The 26,446-nt window shown below is 40.1% G+C and overlaps 1 protein-coding gene across 1 annotated transcript in view; it reads right to left on the bottom strand.

Moving 5' to 3' along the window:
• Positions 1-259: 259 nt before the first annotated feature.
• Positions 260-26,446, bottom strand: part of FER1L6 (fer-1 like family member 6) — a 118,229-nt gene continuing 92,042 nt past the window's right edge. The window contains exons 32-40 of the mRNA XM_057737004.1: positions 25,606-25,776; positions 22,348-22,508; positions 19,970-20,112; positions 17,632-17,720; positions 17,063-17,161; positions 14,083-14,324; positions 12,274-12,437; positions 1,788-1,888; positions 260-443 (exon numbers count right to left, since the gene is read on the bottom strand). Of these exons, the coding sequence (XP_057592987.1) occupies positions 260-443; positions 1,788-1,888; positions 12,274-12,437; positions 14,083-14,324; positions 17,063-17,161; positions 17,632-17,720; positions 19,970-20,112; positions 22,348-22,508; positions 25,606-25,776 (1,354 nt within the window). The remainder of the gene's footprint in view (positions 444-1,787; positions 1,889-12,273; positions 12,438-14,082; positions 14,325-17,062; positions 17,162-17,631; positions 17,721-19,969; positions 20,113-22,347; positions 22,509-25,605; positions 25,777-26,446) is intronic.

The raw sequence follows: 26,446 nt of genomic DNA, 5'->3' as shown, positions 1-26,446 counted from the left end.
ATGGGCAAAACCATGACTTCAGGCTTTTCCATTGGAGAGGTGGTGGCAGGAATTGGGGTAGGGAGGGACTGTTCCTCTCCCATCTCCTCCAAGAAAATCTGATCTGTCCTTAGACATAAAGAGTGGCTCCTGGGCCCTTTGGGTTTATCCCCTTAGCACCCAGCACAGTGCCTGCACAGAGCAAACACTCTTATACATTCACAGATGAGGAAGAAGAGAGGAGTAGTAGAAAGGGAAGGTTTGGGTCCTCCCTGACCCTCTACGGGCTCACAACAATCCGTTGGCTGATGGCTCCCGGCAACGTATAGATGAAGAGGACCAGGAAGATGATGAGGATGATTAGAATGAAACCAATGATGATGTACTTCTTGTAATTCCTCCAGATGAGGTGGTACAGGCACTTGAAGGGGCTCACAAACCAGGAGAAGGAGGTGTCTGGGCGGCTGAGAAGGAAGCAAGAGAGCATCAGGGAAGGGGCCACGTTGTCAACACATAGGCAAATTCTCAGGAAGGATTTCTGACTCCTGGTTTCCAGAGACCCACAAAGATAGGCCTGAGAACAGGAGAAGACCATGGTGCCTTGAAGCAGAAGCAAGCTAGCATTTTATGTGATAATGATTCCTCATCATTTTAAAGGTTGGTCTGGAGGAGGCAAAGAGTCTAGTTAGCACTGAGAACTGAGGGTTCTCTGTCTGTCCCACCCTGACCAGCTCAAGCCCCACCTCCCTGACTACTCCAGTCCACAATAATTCCCCTCATTCTGAATTCCTACCTCACTCATGGCTGGACTTCCCCACTTGGTGAACCTAACCTATGTCTCCCACACTCTGATGACTGTTTATGAATCCATGTGTTCTCCCTAAATAGGCAGAAAGCTTCTGGAAGGCAGAGTTTATGGCTTGTATTTCTTTGGTGTTCTTCAAAGTGTTTTTTTTTTTTTTTTCAGTAGGTACACATTATAGGAGCTTAATAAAATAATTTTGAATGAATGAAGCACTCCTTATGTTCCCAACACTACGTTAGATAAAAGGTAGGTACAGAGAAGGGACCATCTACTCATCATGAGACACCTGGAGTCCAGGGAGAGATAAGACAAATACAATTTGAAAGAGTATTTTGTGTACACATTTCATATCTATAGATGTTTATTTTTAGTTGATATGTAACTGTGGTTTCAATTGAATAGGGTTACACTTGCTGCTAGCAATTCTACTTTTGGAAATTTATTTTAAGGTGATAATTTATAAAGGGGAAACATTTTTATCATATTATAATAATGGAAAAAAGGTAGAAGTAAATTAAACATCCAGTTATGGGGTGGCAACCAACTCAATTAAGGATACCGAGTCTATGGACTGTTCCACAGCCATTTAAAAAATTCTGATTGTGACAACTACAGCAACAAGGTAAAATTTTTCAGCAAAGGATAAGTGAAACATGAAGATCATTTTGTATGCATAGCTAGAGAAATAGAAAAAATTCACTTGAAACCTATATTCCTATGAAAAAAAAGTAGAAAAAATATATGAAATTATTCTGGAAATGCCTATGTGGTAGTACTATGGGAAAGTGTCCTGTCCAGTTGCCAAACATTCTGTAATGTTTGCGGAATATTTTTAAAATTATAGAAACAAAAAGCCACACTGGTTGGATGGTACCTATTGACTCCTCCCCACTTCTCCCAGAGGGATGCTCTGGAGAAATGCCTTCATCCTCTGATATGGGGACCACAGAGGATCTTTCCCATTTCTGACGTTCCCACTCCCCCACCCCATGGCTTCACTCACTTGGGCTTGGCCAGGGGCTCTGGCTCCTTTCGGGCTTTTCCAACAGGATTTTTCTCAGCTTCCTCTGCTGTAACGAGGTGGAACTCGGCTTCAACCTTGCCCTGCATAAAGACAAAACCCTCAGTTTCTAGTCACAAAGAACTGCTGGGGGCAATGCCAACCTTCTAGAAGAAGTGTTATCATGTGGGAGAATGCCAGGAAGGCTTTTGACTATCCTGCTGCTTTGTTTTGAGGAAGTATTATCTTCTTGGTCCTGGGAGAAGCCATTTTTTATGATGGACAATAAAAGCTCTGAAATGATGTTACTAGAGTTTTGTGAGGAGAGAGGGTCCCACATGTACACATAGACACACATATACTCAGTCACATGGACTATTTCACTTGTAATCATTTAATATCTGCAGAAGTAATTTGAATTATAGAAAGTAAAAATTAAAAGGGGGACTAATTACTTGAGTGGCAGAACCCTTCTGAATCTGCTACCATCCTTCTTCTCTGTCAATGACCCTCGAGAGGAGATGCGTAGGTATGGACCTACATTTGCCAAATGGCTTTTCTGTCATCTTTCCTTGTTTTTGCTGCCTCCTCTAAGTGTTTCAGAATTATCCTTTTATTCTAGCCCTCTGTCTCCCCTTCTCTTCCCTCAGTAAGAAACAGCCTTTTTGGTTTGAAAATTGTGTCATATGCTTCTTCAGAGCATTGTACCAAAGTTATTGGCAGGGATGTAAGTCTTGAGTTATCAAAGGATGAGACAGGACACCTGCAAAAGGTAAGAGTCATTCTTTCTTGTTCGTTCACTACTTTTGGGGACCCCTTGTATGCCAGGCACTGTTCTAGGCCCTGGGGACTTAATAAGAAAAATAGGATCCTTGATCTCCTGGTGCTCCCTTTCTTGGTGGAGGATACCCTCTCTCCAGCCTCCTTTGGTTTTGTGGATCAAGATTCAAGGTGACAGGAGGGACACAGAAGTGGCAGAAGTGGCAGGAGCATCATGAAAGTATTTTAGCCCCTATGAATGCTGTTAAAGCTTGTCTTTCTGAATCCCACATGGATGGGGCATGGTTGATTTTCTACCCCAATAAAAAGGTCTAAGATTCTGATGAACCAATGGTCTTGTGTTAATTTACCTATTCCCTCTGAAAAAGCCAGGGCTTCTTAACAAGCAAGTTTAGTTGCTGGCAGTCATGAAAATGTAATCATGGGAGAAATTAGAGAAAAGTAGAGTATCTGGGGTGAAGAGAAGCTAGGGAAGAGAGGCAGAGTCATGGCTGTCTGAATTAGTAAAGAGGCACAGTGGGCTTTTATTGCAAGTGAAGTCATGAGTTCAAATCTAGGTGGTCTCATCCATTCTTTCGACTAGTACATGACCCAACTCAGAAGGCATTAAATTCCTGTGATCCAGAAACATTCCTTAAAAATATGTATATATGTACTCTCTTATTCCTATTGAGAAATTTTGGCTCCATTGGCAATGACTTGCACGTAAAGGCACTCGGGAAGTATTTGAAAACCAGGAAAGAAAGAATACAAAGTTTCTATCCATTCTTGTCACTCCTCTACACACCTATCAACAGTAGAGTAATAGTAATATAACTCTAATTATAATTGCAATGCTTTATTGAATGCCCATTTTGCCCCAGGTTTGTTCTTTTTATCTGTCTCTCCCCTATCTCTCTCTCTCTATATATATATATGTATATAGCAAAGTAGGTCTCCTTTACATTGATAGAGAAATGAAGCCATAAAAGTTAGATAACTTTCCCAAGGTCACACAGGCAATATGCCAACCAATTGGAATTTGAACCAAGGTCTGTATGATTCCAAAGCTCATGTTCTTTCCATTATGGCAAGCTGCCTCCCAGCTGCCAGATAATTGGACTGGAACTTTTATGAGGACCTTCCTAGCTCTAATATGAGATGCTTCTGTGAGTGTCTTCATCATTTCCACCTAAAAGCTCTTGTCTTCATGGGTCTTAGTTTCCTCATCTATCAAATGGCCAGAGGCTCTTTAAAGCACCTTGGCTCTAACTTCTAGGTTTCATGAAAGGCAGAATTTAAGCTCAAGGTGCCCCTACAGGATTTCATGGTTGGAAGAAACCCAAGAAGCCAGGCCACAACTCATGGCAGAGGTTTTTCAGAGATGATCTGAGCTCCACTGAGCAATATATTTATATGCTGGGAGCTTCATCCAACTCCTCTATACTTGGCAGTGTTTAAGAGTCACTAACTAGTTGCTAGGCTCCAGAATGTTTGGAAGAGAGGACAAAAATCAACAGAGAACAAGTTAGGATGAGAGTGAAAGGATCATACGTGTCTTTTTTCTTCATTGCTTAACAATAAGCTGAGCCACAGTGCTGTATCACTTGCATGATGTAATATGAAGACATTATTGCATTTAAACTATTTGACAGACTGGAAAAACAAAAGACATTTTTTATTCCCATTTTATAGCCCAGGAAATGAAGGCTTGATGATGTATGCTAATTTGTGTTACAAAACTAGGATTTGTACCCAGGTCCTGTGATACCAGATCCCATCCTCTGCTATTTTATGTGTCCAGGTGGCCCCTTTACATGGGAAAAAAAGCAGCCTATTTATTTAGCAATGAATCAGTATGCATTTTCTGAAATGTTTAAGAGGAGCCCCATCACCATTGCCACGGCTCTGGCATTAGAATATATTTTTGATGTTTCAAATAAAATGTTGAAAAACACACTTGCTAAACAGAAACACTTGCATAAAAGAAGCTAAATACAAAAGGACACATGATGTGCGATTTCATTTAGCTGAAGAAGGAAACAGACATGATCGGTTGATGAAATTAAAGGTTAGGATAGTGGTCAGGACAGGGGCTCGAGGGGTCTGGGTCACTGGAGAGGTTCTGCTTCTTCGTCTAGGTGCTGATGGGAGTGTTTACTGTGTGAAAATTCATGATTGGCACACTTTATAATATATATCACTTGTTTCTATATGTAAGTATATATATATATTTTTTTTTTTGGAATCTCAGTCTTTATTGGCTGCAAGGCTTTGCACGCTCAGGCCAGTGCCAGCGCTTAGATCTTGTTGAAAGCAGCAACGTCAACGCTCTGCACGTGCTCCTCGAACTTGGTGTGTAAGTGTATTTTAATAAATTGGTTTTAAAAAGAAAAAAAAAAACATGTTTTTGACTTCCATCTAACAGCTTGCCTTGGGTAGCTTAAGAAATAGTATAGCATAGTGTAGCATAGGAATTGAGTGGGTAGGATTTGGTGCAGACAAATTTGCATCTGAAATCAGGCTCTACCACTTACTAGCTGTGTGACCTTGGGTGAGTTACCTGCCCTCTTTGAGTCTCACTGATCTGGAGATGCTAATAGCATGTACCCCATCAGATTGCTTTGAAAAATAAATGATACAATACTTATAAAGGGCTCAATCCAGTGTATGGTGAATAGTATACTCTTAAAAAAATCATAGTTGGTAACTTCAATGCTATTTTATGGCCAGAAACACATAATTTAATGAGAAATATATTCTGCCCATTCAGAAAACTCCCAGAGAAGTCCCAAGGACCCATGTTCCCACAGGAAAAAATTGCAAAGAAAAAAAGGAGCAGAGAATGTGAAATTAATTCTGCCCTAGGCATAGGAGTCATCAGTTAATATCATGAAGAGCCTTGTTCCCGCTTCACTGCCCTGCCTGAGTGGTTGCAGAGCATTTACCTGGTATCACAAAGGCAGCAGGGGAAGGTGTTTACTGACATAGTCTGATAAATGCTGCTCCTCATTCCATATCTCTCCACACAGAGGGTTTATGTCCTATTTCAATCATCAGTATTCAACCCAGCACCAAGCAGAGGTCTTAAGCTAATAATATCCTCCAAATGTCCAAATGTAATTTTAAGTGAGAGCTAGAAAAAATGGACAGTGTGTTAACCTAATGACATCTATGGATGGAAGAAAATGATAAGGAAAGGTCTCGAACAGACTAGATTTGTTGTATCGCATCCATTGTTAATGGGCCTCAAACTTCACTGGGCCTGGAGGGTGGACACTGGGGGAAGCTGAGAACTGATTGTGTTCAGGTTGGACATGCCATCTTCAGCAAATAATTATTGCTTATTAAACACAGGTCTCACTCGTATGAGGTGAGGCATTCACATACATTAATGGTGGGTGCATACTGTATACAGTCATACTCTGGACCTGCGAATTCCATTTCTGGGTAGCTAACTTAAGGAAATAATTCAAAACTCAGAAAAGTCTTTAATGCACAAAGCATAGTCATTATTCTTTTGGATATATTGTTCTATGTATCACAATGAGATGTCCCAGACTCATCTTGCATTTATCTGCCTGAGACCTGGAATCATCCATTTCCCCAAAGATGCCTGGTTTCTTTCAGTAGGAACTGGTATTTAGAAACCAGTGTTTCTAACAGGGTTGGAAAAAATATTTTAAAATTCATGAGTCCAAAATGATACAAAGAAAAATAAAGCAAGAGGAAAAAAATCTCATTTACCTCCATTAGAGGTGATTCTTACAACAGCTCTTGACTCAAAAACTTGGTAGTTAATGGAGAGAATTAAGCATTTATCCTGTATTTTTTTTTTTATGGAAGGTGGTAACTGTAACATATTCCCATTTGAATGAGAGAAAGGTCTTCTTAACACATGAATGCCAACTAATAAATGAACAAAGAATGATATAATTAGATAGATAATATATAGATGGATAGATAGATGATAGATATAGATAGATGATAGATCGATAGGCTGATAGATAGATAGACATGGATGGATGGAAAGAAGGAAGAAAGAAAGAAATTAATCAAGATCACCATTGGGTGAAAGCTGGCAGCAGAACGGGAATTTCCCACAGTGCCAAACTGTCACCACACTGGTTACTTGCTAATTGCAAATGGGAAAATGTACCTTTACAATGAAGAGATGTCACTGTAAAGTGATCAAGTGAGCAAACACAGCATCACTCTCAATGAGGCCATGTGAGGGCGTGTGCCTCCTGACAAGACTCAGTATGAAGTAAACAATGTGGTATATTACGTATTCTTGCCCAAAATGCTCAACCTGAACCTGAGAAAGCTGTTGTACCTAACTTCATGTTCCTGAGAAATACAGGGTAGAGAGAATATGATAAACTACATCATATGAAAACAACCAGACAAGTCAGGCCTACTCTCATCAAATAATGTCATGTGGATAAAAATGGTAAGGGGACTATTCAAAAATAAAATAGACCAAAAAGATGTAATAGGCAAAAGCAACACATCAACCATGAATGAATCCTGTTTTAAAAAAAGCAAAACAGCTATAAAGTACATTTTGAGGACAATAGGGTATCCTTTTTATAGATGGAGAAATGAAGATGATATGGGTATCAAATTATATTAGGTTAACTTATATGTGATGATGGCATTGTGGTTGTGTAGGATGTCCATATTCTCAGGAGATGCATAGGAAGTATTTCGGGGTAAAGTGTCAGAATGTCCACAACTTACTCTTTAATGGTTCAGCCAGTGTGCGTATGTGTGCGTATGTGTGTGTGTGTGTGTGTGTGTGTACTATACCCATATATTCACATATACAGACAAAATAAATACAGCAAAATATCTACAAATATTAAATCCAGGTGGTGGGTATATGGCCGATCATTGTCCTATTCTTTCAACTTTTCTGCATGCTTCATTTTTTTTAATGCGTATATGTTGAGGAAAAAACACATGATTAAACTGTAGCATTTCTATTTTGAGAATACAAAGAATTAATAATACTATTCATAATAAAATGCAGGGGGGGCGCTCATTATAACACTGAGTAAACCAAAATGAACAAGGCATTATTTTTAATATAGAATGATCACTACTATGTAAAATTAACCAAAATCTATGCATGTTGGAAATAACCAAAATGTCAGCAATAGTTTACCTTGGGTGATGTGCCTATGGGTTCTATTTCTTCCTTTCTACATTTTTGTGTCTCTCAAATTTCCTATAAATGCATATAATATACTTTGCCTTAAAAATGATCTTCACATGAAAATACCTCCCCCCTCTGCTTCTGGAGAATCTGAATTTGCCACATACTATTTAGATGATTTGTCTGTCTACCAGCCTCCTCAGCGAAGCTGTGAACCTCTGGATGGCAGGAATGTGTCTTATTGATCATTGAACTTTTACCTCCATGGTAAATGCTGACAATTATTTTTCACACCAAACTGGAGGCTAAGAAACCTCCCTTTTAATTTTAGTTGTTATGCTCTTGGGACTCACCTGGGCTACCTAACTGTAGACTCGCAAGATTAACCTGTAAAAGAGAATTACTGATCTCCATCTCCTAAAGGAGGTTGCTTTAGTAGGGTTATGCATATAAAATGCATAATGCAACGTGTTTCATGAAGAACATGTTCAGTACACATTCCCTTTCCTTCGCCAAAGGGTACCCATTCTTTTGCGTTTCCACTTGGAGCTGTTTTTCACCTACTATCCATATTCCACACTAGGTGCTGTGTGATTCAAATGTCTAAATTACATTGCTTGGGTGTACAGATAAGCAGCTTTAAAAATAAGCCTGGCAGGTGGCAATGCCCATAAACAAATCCCTCCTGGCTGCTGGTAATTGGAATAAGAGGACAAGGATGTCCTGACTGCCGGCTTCAAGGCACGGGCGGGGAGCTCACGCAGAGGTGGAATTAGAGAATGTCTTTGCTGGAAACACACCTTGGAGGCACCCAGTCCAAACTACTCATTTTACAGACATGTAAACTGAAAATTAATAAACAGAAACCTCAATTAAAATAGAAACGGGAGATCAGAAAGAGGAGCGGACACGCCCTACGCTGATAGCAGAGCCTATTAGGAAGAAAGACGTTCTCTTCTCGCCTGGCAAGAGCTCAGCCAATGAGATAGGCATGACTCAGCCAATGAAAAGCCATGGACTCTTTGTTAACTATAGCGCTCCCAACTTCCTTTTCCCTTTCAGGAAAGGGTTCTCTCCGTTTTTGCTGGAGATTTGCACATAGCTAGCCATGGTTGCAGACCTCAAATTCCAATTCTCTGTTAATCCCAAATAACCTATTTCTTGCTGGAGAAATAACTAGCAGTCTATTGTTGGAGCACGTATCAGCACTTTATTCCCTTTTATGGCTAAATTATATTCCATTGTATAGATATGACATATATAAAGCCATTTAAAAAGCAAAATGGAGTAGCATTGACATATATACACTACAAATGTAAAATAGATAGCTTGTGGGAAGCTGCTGTTTAACACAGAGAGATCAACTGGATGATTGGTGATGACCTAGAGGGGTGGGAAAGGGAGGGGTGGGAGGGAGTCGTGGGAGGGAGGGGATATGGGGATATATGTATAAATACAGCTGGTTCACTTTGTTGTACAGCAGAAACTGGCACAACAGTGTAAAGCTATTATACTCCAATAAAGAGCTTAAAAAAAAAAAAATAAAAAGGTCGCCAGGAGAGGTACAAACTGTTACATATAAACTAAAGTACAAGGATATATTGTACAACACAGAGAATATAGCCAGTATTTTATAATAACTGTAAATGGAGTATAACCTTTAAAAATGTGTCACTATATTGTTCACCTGTAACTTATATAATATTGTATATAAACTATACTTCAGGTAAAAATTAATTAACTTTAATAAATAAAAAATAAATAAAAGGTCGCCAGCGTCTTCCACGTTGCTAATCCCGATCCATCCTTCTCTGCTTCTTCTACAACCACCCAGGAGCATTTGACACAGAGACTCAGCTGTCCTCAGAATAGTCTCCTCTCTGGGTTTGTGTCGCAGCACATTTTCATCATCTTCTTCCTACATCTCTGCCAAGTTCTCTTTCTCCACTTGTGACCCTCTCCCACCCACTGTCCGCATTTCAATGAGGGACTGTTTCCTCTGTGAGTCAGATCCCCTCACCTCCCTGCGGGAAACCATTCACTGGCTTCCTATTGATCTGAGACTAAAACCCAAACTCTTCAACGTGGCGTCCGAGAGCTGCGTGATCCGGCTCTGATTTCCTCTCCACTTCACTGGCAACAGCTTCTCTTCACCCTGCTCCAACTGTGAGAGGTTTTTGCTTGTTTGTGTTTTAGTTGCTCTTACGCACTGAACACATTCTCACCTCGGGGCCTTTGCCTGTGTTGTTTGCTTAGTGATAAATGCTCTTCCTCCCATTTTTTTCCCAGAGGGCTCGCTACTTTTCATTCTTTAGGTCTCAACTGTAAATGTTCACAGTCACAGAAAAGCTTCCAACCACCATATGGAGTGGAAATACCTGCCTTGGCGATGCTTTAACTCAGTACTTCCCAGCCCTTGTTTTAAGAGTTGACTTTCTTGGTGTGTCTGCGGGTGACTCTGTGCATCTACATGTGCCCATCTATTCACCCTGGTGTGTCTGTCTTTGACATTGGACTATAAGCTCCATGCTGGCAGAGACTATGTCTGCATTACTTACATTTTATTCTCAGGGCCTACCCTTTAATAGATGCTCAATAAATCTTTGTTGAATGAAATGAAAAAAGAAATAAATGACAGAAAATAAAGAGTCAATTAGGATCAAATGAAATAAGGGGTCTGAACATATCTGTCAAACTCTGAAGGGCTATAAAAATGTAATAGGTAACTGCCATTATGCAGTACATACATAATCACTGCTGTTTATTTGATAGGAAAAGGAATTATGTTAAAAGATAAGAGTTTGGACTTCAGGACTTGGCATTCCCCATTTCCTGACCTCACAATACATTCTGGCAACTCTGACCAGTGGGCAGTTAGCTGTCCACATGAGGATATTCATGACTCTAGGCCGTGGTCATCATGGTTCCTCCACTTGGAGTAGACATCCACGCTTCTCTTCATCTAGAAAATACCTTTCATCATCCTTTGTTCTTGAAAAATCCATACTCTGCCCTGCTTGACCCCTCAACATCCTCAGAGAGGATTAGCTCTCCCCTTCCTCTCTTCCTTCCCTGTGTCATTTACACTTTGACTGTTTCATGCAGACTGGACTGTTGATACATCTGTCCCTCTCGCTGGACACTGAGCTGGTTAAGAGTAGAAGCCAGGCTTCCTTCCTTTCTTCCTTTTTTTTTTTTTTTTGGCTGCGTTGGGTCTTCATTGCTGCACGTGGGCTTTTCTCTAGTTGTGGCGAGTGGGGCCTACCCTTCATTGCAGTGTGTGGGCTTCTCATTGTGGTGGCTTCTCTTGTTGCAGAGCACGCACTCTAGGTGTGCAGGCTTCAGTAGTTGTGGCACATGGGCTCAACAGTTGTGGCTCTCAGGCTCTAGAGCATGTGGGATCTTCCAGACCAGGGATCAAACCCGTGTCCCCTGCATTGGCAGGCGGATTCTTAACCACGGTGCCAGCAGGAAAGTCCATGCTTACTTCATTTCTTAACTCATCCATTCATCAATCAAGTCATTGACTGAGCATCTATTATGTGTTAAGCCGTGAAGCCAGGAACGGAGTACAGAGGCTGCCACGTAGTAAGAGCTCAGTGCACATGCTTGAGGGGACTGGGAAGAAAGAGGCTGCTTGGGTCCTTGTTCTTTTGATCCATTCTCACCAGGGGGGACTGAATGGATAATGGATGGAAGAGGAAGCCTGCTACTAAAACATGCTAAAACTAGATACCACAGAGTCAGGTCAGCAGCTGCCATTTACCCAGTTAGGTTCAAAGAAATCCTTGTCTTGCATGCACTGAGCCCTTAGAACTAAGAGAGAGTGAGAAATCAGTCTCTATCCAGACCTGCTACCTGAAAGGTCCTGAGTTTGCTTTTGCCGCTGGGCACTAGGAACAGAGGGGAGAACAGGCTCTCTCCTCTTGGAAAAGTGAGTGAAAAGAGGCACCTATGCAGTCCTGGTCCCTTTTCTCAGTCTCACTGAGCACTTAAATCCTCCACCCTCCCTTACAGAGAAGTGATGAAGGGGCTGAAAGAAAGGGCAGGAGAAACTTTCTTCCCACTGTTTGTGAAAGGCCTGAGTTCCTACAGCATGTGCCACACAGTATGGATCAAGCTGGCAAGGCAGGGACAGGGGTAAATGGCTCTCCTTTCTCCTAGCATCCCCTCGAGCAAGTTTTAAAAGGATGGATCACTTTTTAAATTGAGTTTTGCGTTTGAGGGTGAAGGGATGAAGCAGTTACATTAAAATCGTACATTAGTCAGGACTTTATGCCTAATTTCAAGAAATGTTGAAAAAAATTAATGCCGGGGCATATGTTCAAGCCAAGAATATAGAAACCCACCCTGATATAGATTACTATTAAATCCAGCATGCTGAAATATGGAAGGCTTAATGCATTTATAAATTTTTCAAAATTCTCGCTTCTCAGCAGAATCTTTGCCCTAAAGGGCTCTATGTCATTTTAAGGCACTTGACTTGAAGTTTACAAAATGACTCATTTAAAGAGCAAGAGGTCCTCCGCCTGCCCCACCCCCACCCCATCTCCTACAGCTGTCACTTACCGTGAGTTCTTTGCTTTTAGCGAAAGGCCACCAGCCCCGAACACGCTTTTGCTGGAATATGGAAATCTTGCTCTCCTCACTTGCATTTTCAAACTTGGTGAGATCACAGGCTTTGGCAGACTTGGCTGCTCGAGGGAAACTATTGAGGTTCATTTCCAGGGAGCCTGTGAAGAGATGCCCTTAACAGCTATAGAAGAGCTTTAAAATCCGTCATCATCCTCATTCACCCACACATGCATCCACGTACTCACTGGTCATCCAGTCAGGACCACATGGGATCCACCGCATGTGCTAGGTATTGGGGGCACAAATATGACCAAGACATGTTTGGTGCATTTAAAGCATTTATAACATGGCAGCAGGTGGAAGACAAAGGCAGAGCTACCATATGTAACTTTCAAGTCAGTTTCGGTGTCATCTGCTGGGCCTCTTCTCTGCTCCCTAAGTGTGATCTGGATTACACATCTGTGCTTTGGGCTTTTCCCTGTCTTAGCACAGATCAGCCTAGAACAACCTCCTCCGCTGACTACACCTCCCTCTTTGAGTCCACTAAATTCCTCCAGGTTGGGGACTAAGTCTTAGTGTCTTGGTAGCTACTCTCCAGTACCTTCATGGGCGCTCAACAATGTATTTTCTTCTTTAAAAAAAAAAGAAGTATACAATTTTTAAGGTTACTTTCCATTTATAGCCAATATAAAATGTTGGCTATGTTCCCCGTGGTGTACAACACATCCTTGAGCCTATCCTACACTCAACAGTTTGTACCTCCCACCACCCCACCCTATACTGCCTCTCTCCCCATCCCTCTCCCCACTGGTAACCACTAGTTTGTTCTTTATATCTGTGTCTGCTTCTCTTTTGTTGTATTCACTAGTTTTCAACAAAGTATTTTCAATGAGTGAGTATAAGGCAGAGTAAGATAATGCCCTGAGAATGTTATATTTCTTTCTCTTTAACAATCTTTCCCTATTACAAAAATGATATTTGTTCACTGTGAACATTAAGAGTACACACAATAAATAAATAAATAAATAAATAAATAAATAAATAAATAAAAATAAAAAATAAAAATAAATAAAAAATTAAAAAATAAAAAAGAGCACGCACATTAGCAAAAAAAAAAAATAGAAATTTTTTTCTATTATTTTCTATTTTTTCTATTATTTTCCTACCTCCCAAAAATTGACCACTGTCCTACTTATTAGTTCATATCCTTATGTCAGTCTTTCTCTCTCTTTGGCTGTCTCTGACTATCTCTTTCTCCTATACAAATAAACTTATTTCTTACCAAAAGGGGACTTTTTTCTATGCACTTTTTTTTCACTTAATGCACCTTGCACAACTATCCAACTCAGTAAATATTCTAACATTTTGATGGCTGCAGGGTTATCACTTACTGAGTGCTTACTATGTATGAAGCACTGTACTTCATTTTTAAACTATATTATCACATTTACAGCTCCCAATGCCCTCTGAGGTATATAATATTTTTATCCCCATTTTACACCTGAGGAAAACTGAGGTACAGAGGAGACCTGTAATTAGCTCAAAATTTAACAGCTTCTTAGTGGTAGAGCAAAGGTCAATTTTAGTCTGTTCGAATATGTATCTTCCACCAGAGGGATGTACCATAAGCTATTGAGTCAATCCCCTATTAATGGCTATTTGGAGTGTTTCAATATTTTGCTATCCCAAAATTATTAAGTAGCATCGAAATTATGACCCCTGGAGCTAATTCAGACTAAGCTCTCCAAAAGCTGGGACAGAATCCTCAACATTAATATGAGTTTGATGAAGCCACTGGCTTACCCAGAAAATCATCTGAGGACAACCTTTCAAAATCCCAAACCTGGAGCACCAACACAGCTGGCGTCTTACACTCCATCTTCTCTAAGGAAAAGATGTTCTCCCTCTTGGTAATGACCATTTGCTTCTCCGCTGGGAGATACTGAAATGGAAATAGAAAGCGCCAGTTGAAGTTGCCCTCTCCAGTCAGGGAGCTGTAATGCACGTCTGTCTCCTGCTTGTCGTCTTCCAAACCCTTTAACCACCTGCATAAAGACAGGAAAAGAATTAAACACTCACAGCACACTCTTCAGGCATCGGTATAATCAAGAGTGATTTAACCAGTTTCATTGTGGTCACAGATACATAGTTTTAAAATTATGATCTAGTTAGATTCAGATGGAAGTTATCACTGAATCCAAAAGAGATAAATAGGGACCAAAGGGTCAGAAACTGAAACAAGACTCTCCTCCTAAGTCAGGTTGGGGAATTGTCTTCAGTTTTGGGGTAGATCTGAAGTTCCAAGCGATAAAGGGGTAAAATTCTCAGTGTCTTTAAGAGATAGCTGCACTCCCATGTTTATTGCAGGACTATTTACAATAGCCGAGCTATTAAAAACAACTTAAGTGTCCATCAATGGACGAATGGATAAAGAAAATGTGGTTGTATGTACGATGGAATATTACTCAGCCTTAAAAAAGAAGGAAATCCTGTCATTTGTGACTGCATAGATGAACCTATAAAATAAGCTAGACACAGAAAGACAAATACTGCACGATCTCACTTTTATGTGTAACCTACAGAAGTTGAACTCATAAAAGCAGCATAGAATGGTGGTTGCCAGGGGTGGGGGAAACCAAGAGATATTGGTCAAAGGGTACAAAGATTCAGTTATAAGAGATGAATAATTCTGGAGATCTAACATATAGCATGATGATTATACTTAATAATCATGTATTGTATACTTGCTAAGAGAGTTGATCTTAAATGTTTTAACCACACACACAAATTTATAACTATGTGAGGTGGTGGATGGCTTAATTAGTTTGATTGTGGTAATCATTTTACAATTTATACATATATCAAAACATCATGTTGTACACCTTAAATATATACAATTTTTATTTGTCAAGTATTCTTCAATAAAGCTGGTGAAAAAAATTTTTTTAAAAAGGAGGGAAAATTCAGGAAATGTAAACTGAAAGTGTAACCTGAGTTTTCTCTCACCCTGGGAGACTTCTTCAAAAGGTGTGCCATTTCTGCACCCATCACATTACATTGCTACATTACATAAATAAATTACCTAACCTCTCTGTGCCCTTGTTTCATCTGGAAAATGGAAGCAGTGGCAGTATTAGTTCAGAGGAATTCAGAGGAATTATATGAGATAATAAATGTACAGTACTTTGTATACTCCAAATGATCTGTTATGTTATTTCCTCTTAGAATTATCTGATCTTTCTCCTCCACGCCAAGTATAAAATAAGCTACAATGAATATATTTTCCCCTAGTGCTTCAACCACAGCTAATTAATTCTTGAGAAAAGATGTGTTTTTAATTCAAACTAATTGATAATGCCAAACCGCTTGCTTTCTGAAAGCAGACATCCCTCCCTCCACCCCATCCCACCCTGGGGCAGGGGAGGGTAAAGACCCTTCTCTTTCCAGAGGAGTGGTACCACTCGGGGTATGAGCATAATTATTTAGCTAAAGATGGTGTTCAGTCAACGAATATATGTGCCCCTTGCCTCTATTATGAGGCAAGGGGTGAGCTAGATGCTAGGGGAGTGATGGGGAGCAAACAGAGATGGTCCTTGCCTTCATGGAGCTATGGTCATGGAGGGAAGAGGATGGAGGGATACGGGTGGGGTGGCAAAAGTCACCAGTGAGGGATGTGCAAAGGCCCTATGGAAGAAGAGGTGAGGACACATTCTAAGACAGAAAGAAGCTCAGTGTGACTAGAGAGAAGAAGGCAAGGGGGAGTGGTGATCCAGTGAGATGAGTCTGGAGAGATAGGCAGTGACTAGTCATATGTGATATTTTAGGACTTATGAGGGATTTGGATCTTTGTCCAGAGAAAATAGGATGTCATTAAAGCTCTTTAAGAACAAGACTGATGTGATCAGATTGTATTTTTGAAAAGATAACTTGGGTTTCAACATAGAGAACAGATTATTGGAGGCAGGACTGAATATGGAGATACAATTCAGACAGTATTGGTATTTCAGTGGCCCCAGCAAGAAATGATGGAGGAAAAGATGATGATGGTGATGTGGTGAGAGGAAGAGAATGGATAGTACTGACAGCTATTTGGGAGGTAAAATGAACAAGACTTAATGGCATACTGGAAATGGGATTGTCAATGAGGAAGACGGTTTCTTGCTGGGGGAAGACAAAGCGATAACAAGATAAGGCTGAGATGAATTTACTGTTTCTGAGATGAGTTTTACCTGAGGGTACATGTTTTAAGTCGCATTGTTTCTGATTCTCTACCACCTCATCTCCCTCCCTGATTAGGGGCTAAAAGGAAACCTACAAAAGCATTTGTGTTACAGCCAAGAGGTTAGAGAGAGATACAATATATTTCATTTCCTGAGTCCTAGGCTAGTAAAACTAGCAAGTGGGAGGGTATAAATTTTAGCTTTCATATTAGGCTTATAATCTTCTTAACACAACCTTTCATCAATAGCCCTACAGCTCTCTACTTCCTTCTGGTGTAAAGGTATTTTGAATGTCATTCAAAAAGTTTAGGCATCCAATGTTTAACAGAAAGAAATGTTTACATAATAAGATTTCCTCACAAAAATATCTCGTGAGATAATCATTCTTAGTAAAATGACCAAATAAGGCAAATATTTGACAAAGAAAGTGACTTTATCTAACGTAAGATGGACGCCTTTTGAGGGATGTGGGTGGCGTATCGTCCACGAGGCATAGTTTGGTTAGGGGTTAAAGCGGTAAAGAGGAGAAGGAAAGGGGGGATGGCATTTGCTGATGATCTTACCCTTTAACATAAATATCACTTGATTTTTGTCCGGTGAAAATATTCTCATCCTCTAAAATGACATCTTCCGTGTTCCAGATGGTTACTCTCAATTCATACCTGGGATAAGGGAAGGAGACTTAGGTTGAAGACCCTGGAAGCTGAGTCAATTGGTGTCTATGTGATTTTGGTACCGCTTTGAGTCTATAAGCTTCCTCAACTTTACCAAGTTCAAAAACACCCATACTTAAGGGCTTCGTTCCAACAAAACCAAGTGCCCAGCTGGAATCACCTAGAACATGATTTCTCTGAGCACATCCTCCTTCCATTAACCAAGATTTTTCAGAATGTTGAAGAATGTTGAAAATGAGGGGCTCCCCATAAAACAGGGGCCACCATTTCAATCCCCACCACTACTCATCACCACCACTCACCTCCTGCTGTAATTGGCCAGGTGGAAAGTGAATCATGATTATGATTATCGGTGTCAATTGATTAATGTCATGTATCAAACACCAGATCAAATGTCTTGATCTTTAAGTCTGTGACTATGGTCTCTTTCCTTGAAGCTGGGCCTGCAGCTTACTTACCCTTTGGGTTTCCTTGGTGAAATGTCAACAGGAGGTCCAGGCTGAGGCATATCTTTGGGAAACATGTCAACCCACATCTGCAGGCGGCCCTTGTTAAGAAAAGAAGACACTCTTTAGCTTTTTTTTTCTTGGGGGGGGGTACCATATGGACCCTGACCATTCATGATTTTAACAGATCCCTTTACTAGAAATGGATATCAGGTATATATAATGTAATGTAATGTAATATAAAGATACTATCCATATTGTATTTAGAATATTTGTTGACAAAGATAGAATTTATGTTTTTATTAAAAATTAGAGCATATATAAAGACCACCATATATCAACAGAAGGAGAAGGATAAGCAAAACTTTATTTAGCACTTACTATGTGGTCGATGCAGTACTATGCACTTGAAAAGCACTGTCTCATTAATTCTTCCAATGTCCCCACTAGGTAGATGTTATTATTCCCACTTGGCAAATGAGAAAATGTCTTGCCCATGTTTACACAGGCAACATGTAGCAGAGCCTGGATTCAACCTTTGTCTGTTGACTCTAGAGACCCCGCTTTTCTTACCAACCCCTAAGGATTACAAACGTAATACAGTCTGACAGAAGAATCATGCTTCATTGCTTCCAATGTACCTCAACATCCATTAGCTCCATCCGTGTTACCCCCCAGCCACGTTTCTATGTTACACATAAAGAAACTAAGGTTCAGAGAAGACAAAGAAATTATCTCAAACCCTGTGGCTAATTAGTGGCAGAATAGGGCCTTCCATCCATTGTTTTGGACTCCATACATCAAAATTTACCCTGCTGCAAGGAAGGGATTTGAGAGCCCAGCTGGGGAGAAGGTGCAGTGAATTCCATGTTCAGCTCTGCTGTATGCACTCTAAGTACTCTCTCAGCTCAGGCAAGAAGGTGAGTGATCAAAAAGGGCCGGGATGGTCAGAGGAGATTTCACATGAAATAAGTGGGGCTTCTGACAGAGTGGGAACGATTTGTAGGGTTTGGGCAAAGGAGGGGCTTTGGCTAGGAAAAAAAAAAGAAAGGATTTCCAGAGAGAGGGGCAACGTAAGCAAAGAGTTACATTCAGGAAAAGAACCAATTCAATGCAGGATTATATTCCTAGGGTCTCTAAAGAGATATTAACATTCACCTTTAACCAAGAAGCCACATCTGACAGGCAAAATGAAGGATACCAGTAACCAAAAGGTTTCAAACATCTGGTAGTAAATCTTAGGAAATAATCATAAGCTTCTACATTTGACAAAAGTTTATCCTTTCAAGACGTGCCCCCACATAGGCTATCACTAGGTTTACACCCCAACGTTGCTGGGATAGCAGTGTGGGAGCTCCTGCCCCGTTATGGTCAAGTCCATGTGCTTTGCCCAGACTACACAGTGAGTGAGTCCAGGGCTGGGACAGAACTAGGGACTCACACTGCCTGGGTTAAATCCCACCTCCATTTATTACCAGCTGAGTAACTGTGAGCGAGTTACTTAAACTCTCTGTGAACCTCAATCTCTTCATCTTAAAATTCAGGATCACAGTAATTTCATCATGAGGCTGTACTAAGAAATAAGGGTGAGGTGACCCACAGATCTTTGTTTGTTTAGGAAAATCCTGGTGTGTGTCCCTTGTGTCAGCTTAATTATTAATAGTGCCCCCTTTCACTCTCAAAATGGCCATAATTTGGATAGATAAATCTACAGCCATCTGAATTAGGTGAGATAGTTTCTGTAAAGGGCCTGGGACACAAAAGGCTCGTAATAAATTATCTTCTCTTCCCTTCTAACTCATAACCCAGATCTCTAGTTATCTTTTCCACACCGATTGTTTCGCCAGTTCTTCAAGGTAAGCCTCTATCTATTGCTTTTCTGGGAAAACTAGTGGGCTGTGTGGTTACTGATAGATATTGGACAAGGTCTTGGGCACATCAGATGAGTTTTGAAGTTTCTCAAATATCAGGATTCTTCAGAAAGAATTTGATAACTCAAATCATAAAAGGCAAAGAGCACCAAATCCAACTCTGACTTTAGGGCAGAGTTTCTCAATCTCAACATTCGTTTTGGGCTGAATAATTCTTTGTTGTGGGAGGCTGCCCAGTACAGAATAGGATGTCTAGTGGCATCTTTGTCCCTTCCCATTAGATGCCATTAGCACCACCACCCACTTGAGACAACCAAAAATATTTCAAACATTGCTGAATGTCTGGGGCAGGAGGGGCAAAACTGTCCCTAGTTGAGAACCATTACTATACGGCACACACAAGATTAACTTTTAGGGGAAAAGTCACTTTCTGGGGGGATGAACACTCCCATTGAGACCAGAACTGTCTTGGCCACTACCTGCTCCATTCCTGGCTTATCCTTGTGGTACAGCGGCCGAGTTTCTATGTGCTCAGGAACCAGCCTGCACCCAACCTCCGGCATATCCTCCCAAGAGTGTAAAACCCTGAGGGCCAAGTGCTCATGTGACTCCACCATCTCATCTGCATGGAAGAGAGAAAAATAAAGAGACTTCTCAGGTGTGTGTTCCTGTAAGGGGACAGAGATGGGCTCTCAGATGCATTTTCAAACACTCCTTAAAGGTTCATTTAAATATAGCAAGGAACGGGGAGAGAGAAAAGGCAACAAAAGAGAAAGAGAACAGAGAATGGAAAGGGGTGGGAGGAGAGTGGTGGGAAGGGGAAAGAGATTGAAAGTTAAGAGAGTGAACCTATCTACAAAACAGAAATAGACTCACAGACACAGAGATCAGACTTATGGTTGCCAAGGGGGAGTGGGGGAGGGAGAGGGACAGACTGAGAGTTTGGAGTTGGTAGATACAAACTATTACATTTAGAATGGATAAACAACAAGGTCCTACTGTATAGCACAGGGAACGATATCGAATCTCCTGGGATAAACCATGATGGAAAAGAATATTTTAAAAAAGAATGTATATATGTGTATAACTGAGTCACTACTGCGCAGCAGAGATTCACACAACATTGTAAATCAACTATACTTCAATTAAATTAAAAAAAAAAAAAGAAAGTTAATAAGGCGGGAAATGAGATGGTTCTACCAGAAGACCCAGAGCGCATTCAGGGTCTTGGAGTACAGGATTCTCACCACCCATTGAATCAGACTCCTTTAGAATCTACGAATCACAAACTTGGCTTCAAGGGACTAGAGAGGGTATGTTTCCTGGACGTAAAACTGTTTGCTAACACCACAGTGGGAGAGAGCCTGGGGAACCAGCGTGGCTCTAGGCAAGGCGGTGAAATAGGCACAATATGTGCTCATCGATGTCTTTTGACTTTTCTCATTATTGCTTGGGACCTCCCTCCTACCAATACCTCCTCCAGAAAAGATTCTCTGATCTATCATTTTACTAAAAAAGGTAATTCATGACAAAAACTACCAGTAGAAATCATACTCACAAAACAAGACAAAAATTGTTGAAAGAATAAAATCTTCTTGAACAAAGTTTAAAACATCCAAATTCAACATAGGAAAGTTGAACCTGGTTTAATCAAAAAAAAAAGGCTACCAAAAAAATCTTCCACATCAGTCACTGCAATCAGCAAAAGTCTATAAGGATGAACCAGTAATCAATGAATTAAATCTTTGTCATAAAGTTTAATCAGTCAAGAACTGATCTTAATGAACGTAATTTCAGATTTTTGGTGGGCAAGTAAATTGTTTAATCATGAAATGGAGAATGCTGACCAAGGGACTAAATTGGCTTAACAGAGCATATTGCAAAAAAGTATTTTTCTCACAGATATTCATCAATGTTGTTAATACACTAAATGTCAATAACTCTGTATGCATGAACCTCTAAGAAGTTCTTGGGGCCAAAACAACAAGGTAAAAAGAAATCTTGGCATCGAAGTGGTAGGATCAACATAGTGTCAAAACACCCTGTAGCATGTACTTAATTGGGCTTTTTGCATCAGAAACACTGCACCATACACAGGTAACTTTTAAGCATCAAATGGACAGATGTGACAGGAATGGTTGCATATCCTTAAAGTAAAAGTCGCTTTTTTTTTCCCATCCTAAATTTATGAAAGGTTCTTTGAGATCTTCCTGGTTTGTCCTATGTTACTCATACAGAAAAATCTGTTTCTTGGTGTTGAAATAGGAAAGTTGTTGGTATAACACTTATGGGGGTAATTTGAGCTGGGTCCAATTATTTATTTTATATAATATTCATTTCAAGGTATTTGTCTTCTGATGCAAAAATTCTACTTATATGACGTATACTGTAGACACACCAGATATATGCAAAAATATGTGTAAGGAGATTCACGGTAGTGTCACTACAAAATGGACACAATGGAAATAAATGTCACAGCTACAAAATAGAATATTATCAAGGATCGTCTCAAAGGACAAAGGAGAATTGTCATAACCTACTGGAAATAGAAAAGGCAGAGTAAGTATAAAACTAGATACAGGGTACATTTAAATTTATGTAAAAATGTGACATACTGCACACACACACACACACACACACACACACAGAGTAAAGAAATATACCAGCATGAATCATGGTTTCTCTGAATCTGGGGATCAAGAGTCATTTTCATCCTCCTCCTAACTTCTCCATATTTTCTACCATTAGCGTGCATTAATTTGACAATAGATGACCATTGTCTTCAGTCACCAATACCACTGAAAGCAGGCTTTTCAAAAAAAGAGCCACATCAGCAGAATACATTGTGGGGAGTTACCCGTGTCCTCCTCGGTGAAGACTGTTTTTCCAGAAAAGACCTGGTTTCCTATCTGTATTTTCCCAGGGCGAAAATAGGGGCCATCCAGCTTGTTGTCTTTGCAGAGCTTGGTGAGGATTTCAGTGGGTTTGGAGGTGTCTCTCCAGGCATTGTATCCTTCTCTGAAAAGTGGAGAAAGGACAGAGGGTGAGGCCCGGCCTCCCCAGGAGCCACCCCCGAGGTCCCCATAAGAAGAACTACTTAAGTATGATCTGCGTGGTTCCCTTCAGATTTAACTGGACTTTCTACATGCTTGGGGCTAGTGTTTTTCTTTTACTTTGCTCTCTCTTTTCTGGTCAATACCTCTGCATGTGTATGCTTGTGTGAAAGGCAGAATTTCTGAGTAGCTTGACATAAAAATCTTTTCTAGGTAGTTTTGGATATTTTTTTTTAAAGAAATTCATCCTTTTCAAAAAGAATTGAAGCGAAATTCACATAACAAAACTGACCATTATAAAGTTGACCAATTCAGTGGCATTTATGACATTCACAATATTGTACAACCACCTCCTCTATCTATGAGGCTGAGTCAAAAATTATCCGCACTCTGGCTGTTGTTTTAATGTAACTGGAGTGTGGATAATTTTTGACTCACCCTCGTAGTTCCAAAAAATTGTCATCACCCCCAAAGAAAACTCTCTACCCAGTAAGCAGTTACTCCTCATCCCCCCTGCGTGCCCCCCCTCCCCGCCCCAGCCTCTGGCAATCACCAATCTGCTTTTTGTCTCTATGAATTTCTTTGCAGGTAGTTTTTGTTTAGTTTGTTCTATTCCTGGCAGAATAGCTTTTACCTGCTACTTATTCTAAGAAGAAAGCCTAGCTCATCCTTCCAATTTCTCTGTTTCTTTCCCCGCTTTTCTTCCTCCCCCAAAATCATATTGTAGACTCATGTCACAGGCAGGAAGTCTCGAGTGCCGTTTCTCTAATCAGTTATTTCCTAGTGGTGAGCTTCTAAATCTTTCAACCCCTTCTTCCCTTAAAAACTATCTGTTTGGTTAAAAAGTATTAACTTGCAATGAGATGCTCCCTAGGAGCCATGACCAAGGTAAGCTTGGATTTCTCTGCTCCCTGGGACCTGGGACTCATCAGAATTTAATTTACCTTAAATAATTTATCTTAAATGCTTAACATTGGAATAAACCAAAACATGACTATAAAGTAGTTTTCCTACTTTGGGCCAGAGATATGAGGATCCTGAAAAGATTCCAAGCTATGCCCAGAGCCACACATAGGCCTCCCTAGAAATAGGTGCTCTCGTCTATTTTTAAAACTTCAGTGAACAACTTCCCTGACTAGACTATTCTGGTCCCTGGTAGTTTCGTTGTCAAGAAATTATGCTGAACAAAAGATGCAGCACATTTGCCTGTGGCTTCCTTTACTGACTTCAGAGTGAGCACAGCTAATCATTCTCTGAATGGTACCCTCTCAGGTACTTGAGAATGATGTAAATAAACCAGGAGGCTTATAAATTCACTAGCGTCCCAAAACTGAACTGGCTTTCTAGGTTCGGAGAAGAACAGGCCGGCAGTAGAGACGTGTCTGAAAATCATGCCACAGAGGAAATAGATGTTCAGGCTGTGTTAATGAGAGTCTAAACTGGTCCAACTCTTCTGGAGAGCCATTTGGACACATACATTAAAAGTCTTTAAAGTGTGCGTTCGTTTTAATAGAATAAATCCCTGTGGATGGACATTGAATGAATTATCAGAAAGGTTTGCAATGGCTTTTGTATGGAAATGTGCATGGCAGCAATATCTCTAATAGAATAAGAAAGAAAAATATAAATGCCCTGAAATTCGGGAAGGGCAATTGGTTATATCATTTTATAATAAATTCATATAATGCAACACCATAGAGCTATTAAAATAATGATTTTGAAGAATATTTAATGACACCATAAAATGCTTTTAAGGGTATAAGTGCAACAAGAAGCTTACAAAATTGCATAGATAATATGTGTCCAACTTTGGGAGGAAATAGCATAGAAAAAAATACTAAAAGGAAATACAAATCTTTTAATGTAAGTTTTATCTCTAGATGAAATGATTTGAGCATCATTTTGTACTTTCTGTATTTCCTAAATTTTCTACCAGGATATATTACTTTATATTTGGAAGAAATATTTCTAAAATTATACCGTGGAAATCTAATGGATGTTTTTATATTTTCCAGGCTGATATTTGTAAGAGTTTTTTTCTTAAGATATTAAATACATCATACTTTAAAAAATAAAGCTGGTCTCCATTGCTCTATGTCTCATTTTTAATTGAGCATTAAGGGAATGTAGTATTTTAATCATAACTCTGCCAGTATCTTTATCTAGAGGCCTGTTGCCATTTTTGTCTTTTATGAAATTTTTGTCACCGAGAAAGGCAGGATTACATGTGTTTCCTTCCAGATTGAGGTGGTGTAATGTACTCCTGGTTATCAAAATACTCTTGGCTTTGGGACTTTGAAATGGTAAATATTCATGATGTGTGAAAAAGCATGAGACATAACTGTGTGATCTCAATTACATAAAAATGGATACTTAGTTGTGCAAATACACAAATGAGACCTAGAAGGACACATCAAATGGAAAACTGCTTGTGATGATGAATGACTGTATTTTGCTTCTTGGGTTTTTTAGTTTCCTATTATGTACATGTTAATTTTTAAGAAATACATGTTATTTTAACAATCTTAATAAAAATAAAAAAAATTTTAAAAAGCTGGTAATTTGTATTTTTAAATTAATCAGAATTCAAAAACCTTTGTGAAGAATGAGAATTGGACCCACTTTTCTCTCATGTGTAAGATGGGGATAACACCTCAGTGGGTTTTGAGAGAATTGAGTAAGATATTTCACGTGAAGTGTGTGTGGTATTTTGCAAGCACTCTTGAGTGTTAGTTGTAATTTACTAGGATATTGTCATTTGTACTGTATTAATCATTCTTCTAGCATCATTCCCCACCAGGAACTCCATCCACCAGGCCCAGCTGATTGAGTGAACAAATACAGCTCAGTTCTTGACTCTCGAAGAACCTGCCCTGGATTCTAAATCAGTGCTGCCTTTCCAACCCCAAGTACTCTCAAGTGCAGTGAGAAGTTTCCTCCAAACCAGCCCTGCTGACATGGAGCACATCTGAGATATTAAGGCTGAGCCTTGACTGGCCTTCCCAGCACATGGGCTGCAGCCTCAGAAGACCAACAATGTCTCCACGGGAGGAAGAACTTACATCTCGTACTGATTCTGCAAGCCACAGATGGCTCGGTGTTTGCTGTAGAAGCGGTTCTCCAGGTCAATCCTGGTCTCGCCAATGAGGTCATCCGTCCCGATCATGTCATGGTCGTAGATCAGCACAGAGAGCAAGGACTCCTTTGGGAAAGTGGCCTGGATCTCAAATGACCTGCCGTCCAAGCAGAGGCTTTAGGAATCAACATTTGGTGACACACAGAACTTGTCCCTGTTTCACTTTTAGCCCACTTACTGCCCATAGGAACTCACTAAGCACTCAGCAACCCAGTTACTACTTAATGGATGTTTACGTGGTTTAATTTTTCACTGAGATGCAAACAATCTCCAATCTTTTGTCAATTTCCAGTCACCAATCATCTCCTCTTTTGTGGGCCACATCTTGCAGTCTTCAACTAGGGTGACAGCAAGAGGGAGAGGAAATTCCTTAGATTTTGGTCTCAAATGACTTCTTCTCTTTTCTTTTTTTCTTTTTGGCTCTGGAAAGTCATTTTTATTAATCATGTATGTCAGCTGCTTACCATATACGACCAGTTACCATGCAGCCCCACAATAATTATGTCATTACAATGCACACGAATCAATTTTGTGGTATATTTTATCTGTCTCTATATGCATATCTCCAAAAATAGAGAGACAGAGATACATGGACATGCTCAGGCCTCTCAGTTTGTCCCTGATCGGTTCTGATCGCCTCTTACAATTTTAAAGAATTAAAGGGCACATGGCTCCAAACTGCCTGAGTTACAGTGAATGTCCCCTCACCCTACTTCCCGTTTTATTGACAAACAATTAGAGGCTCTTTCAAAAAAGCATCAGTTGGA

This window comes from Hippopotamus amphibius, chromosome 5 (genome assembly GCF_030028045.1).
Source record: "Hippopotamus amphibius kiboko isolate mHipAmp2 chromosome 5, mHipAmp2.hap2, whole genome shotgun sequence".
Taxonomy (NCBI): Eukaryota; Metazoa; Chordata; class Mammalia; order Artiodactyla; family Hippopotamidae; genus Hippopotamus; species Hippopotamus amphibius.
Note: the sequence above shows the minus strand (reverse complement) of the source record. Positions and strands in the feature narration are given on the sequence as shown.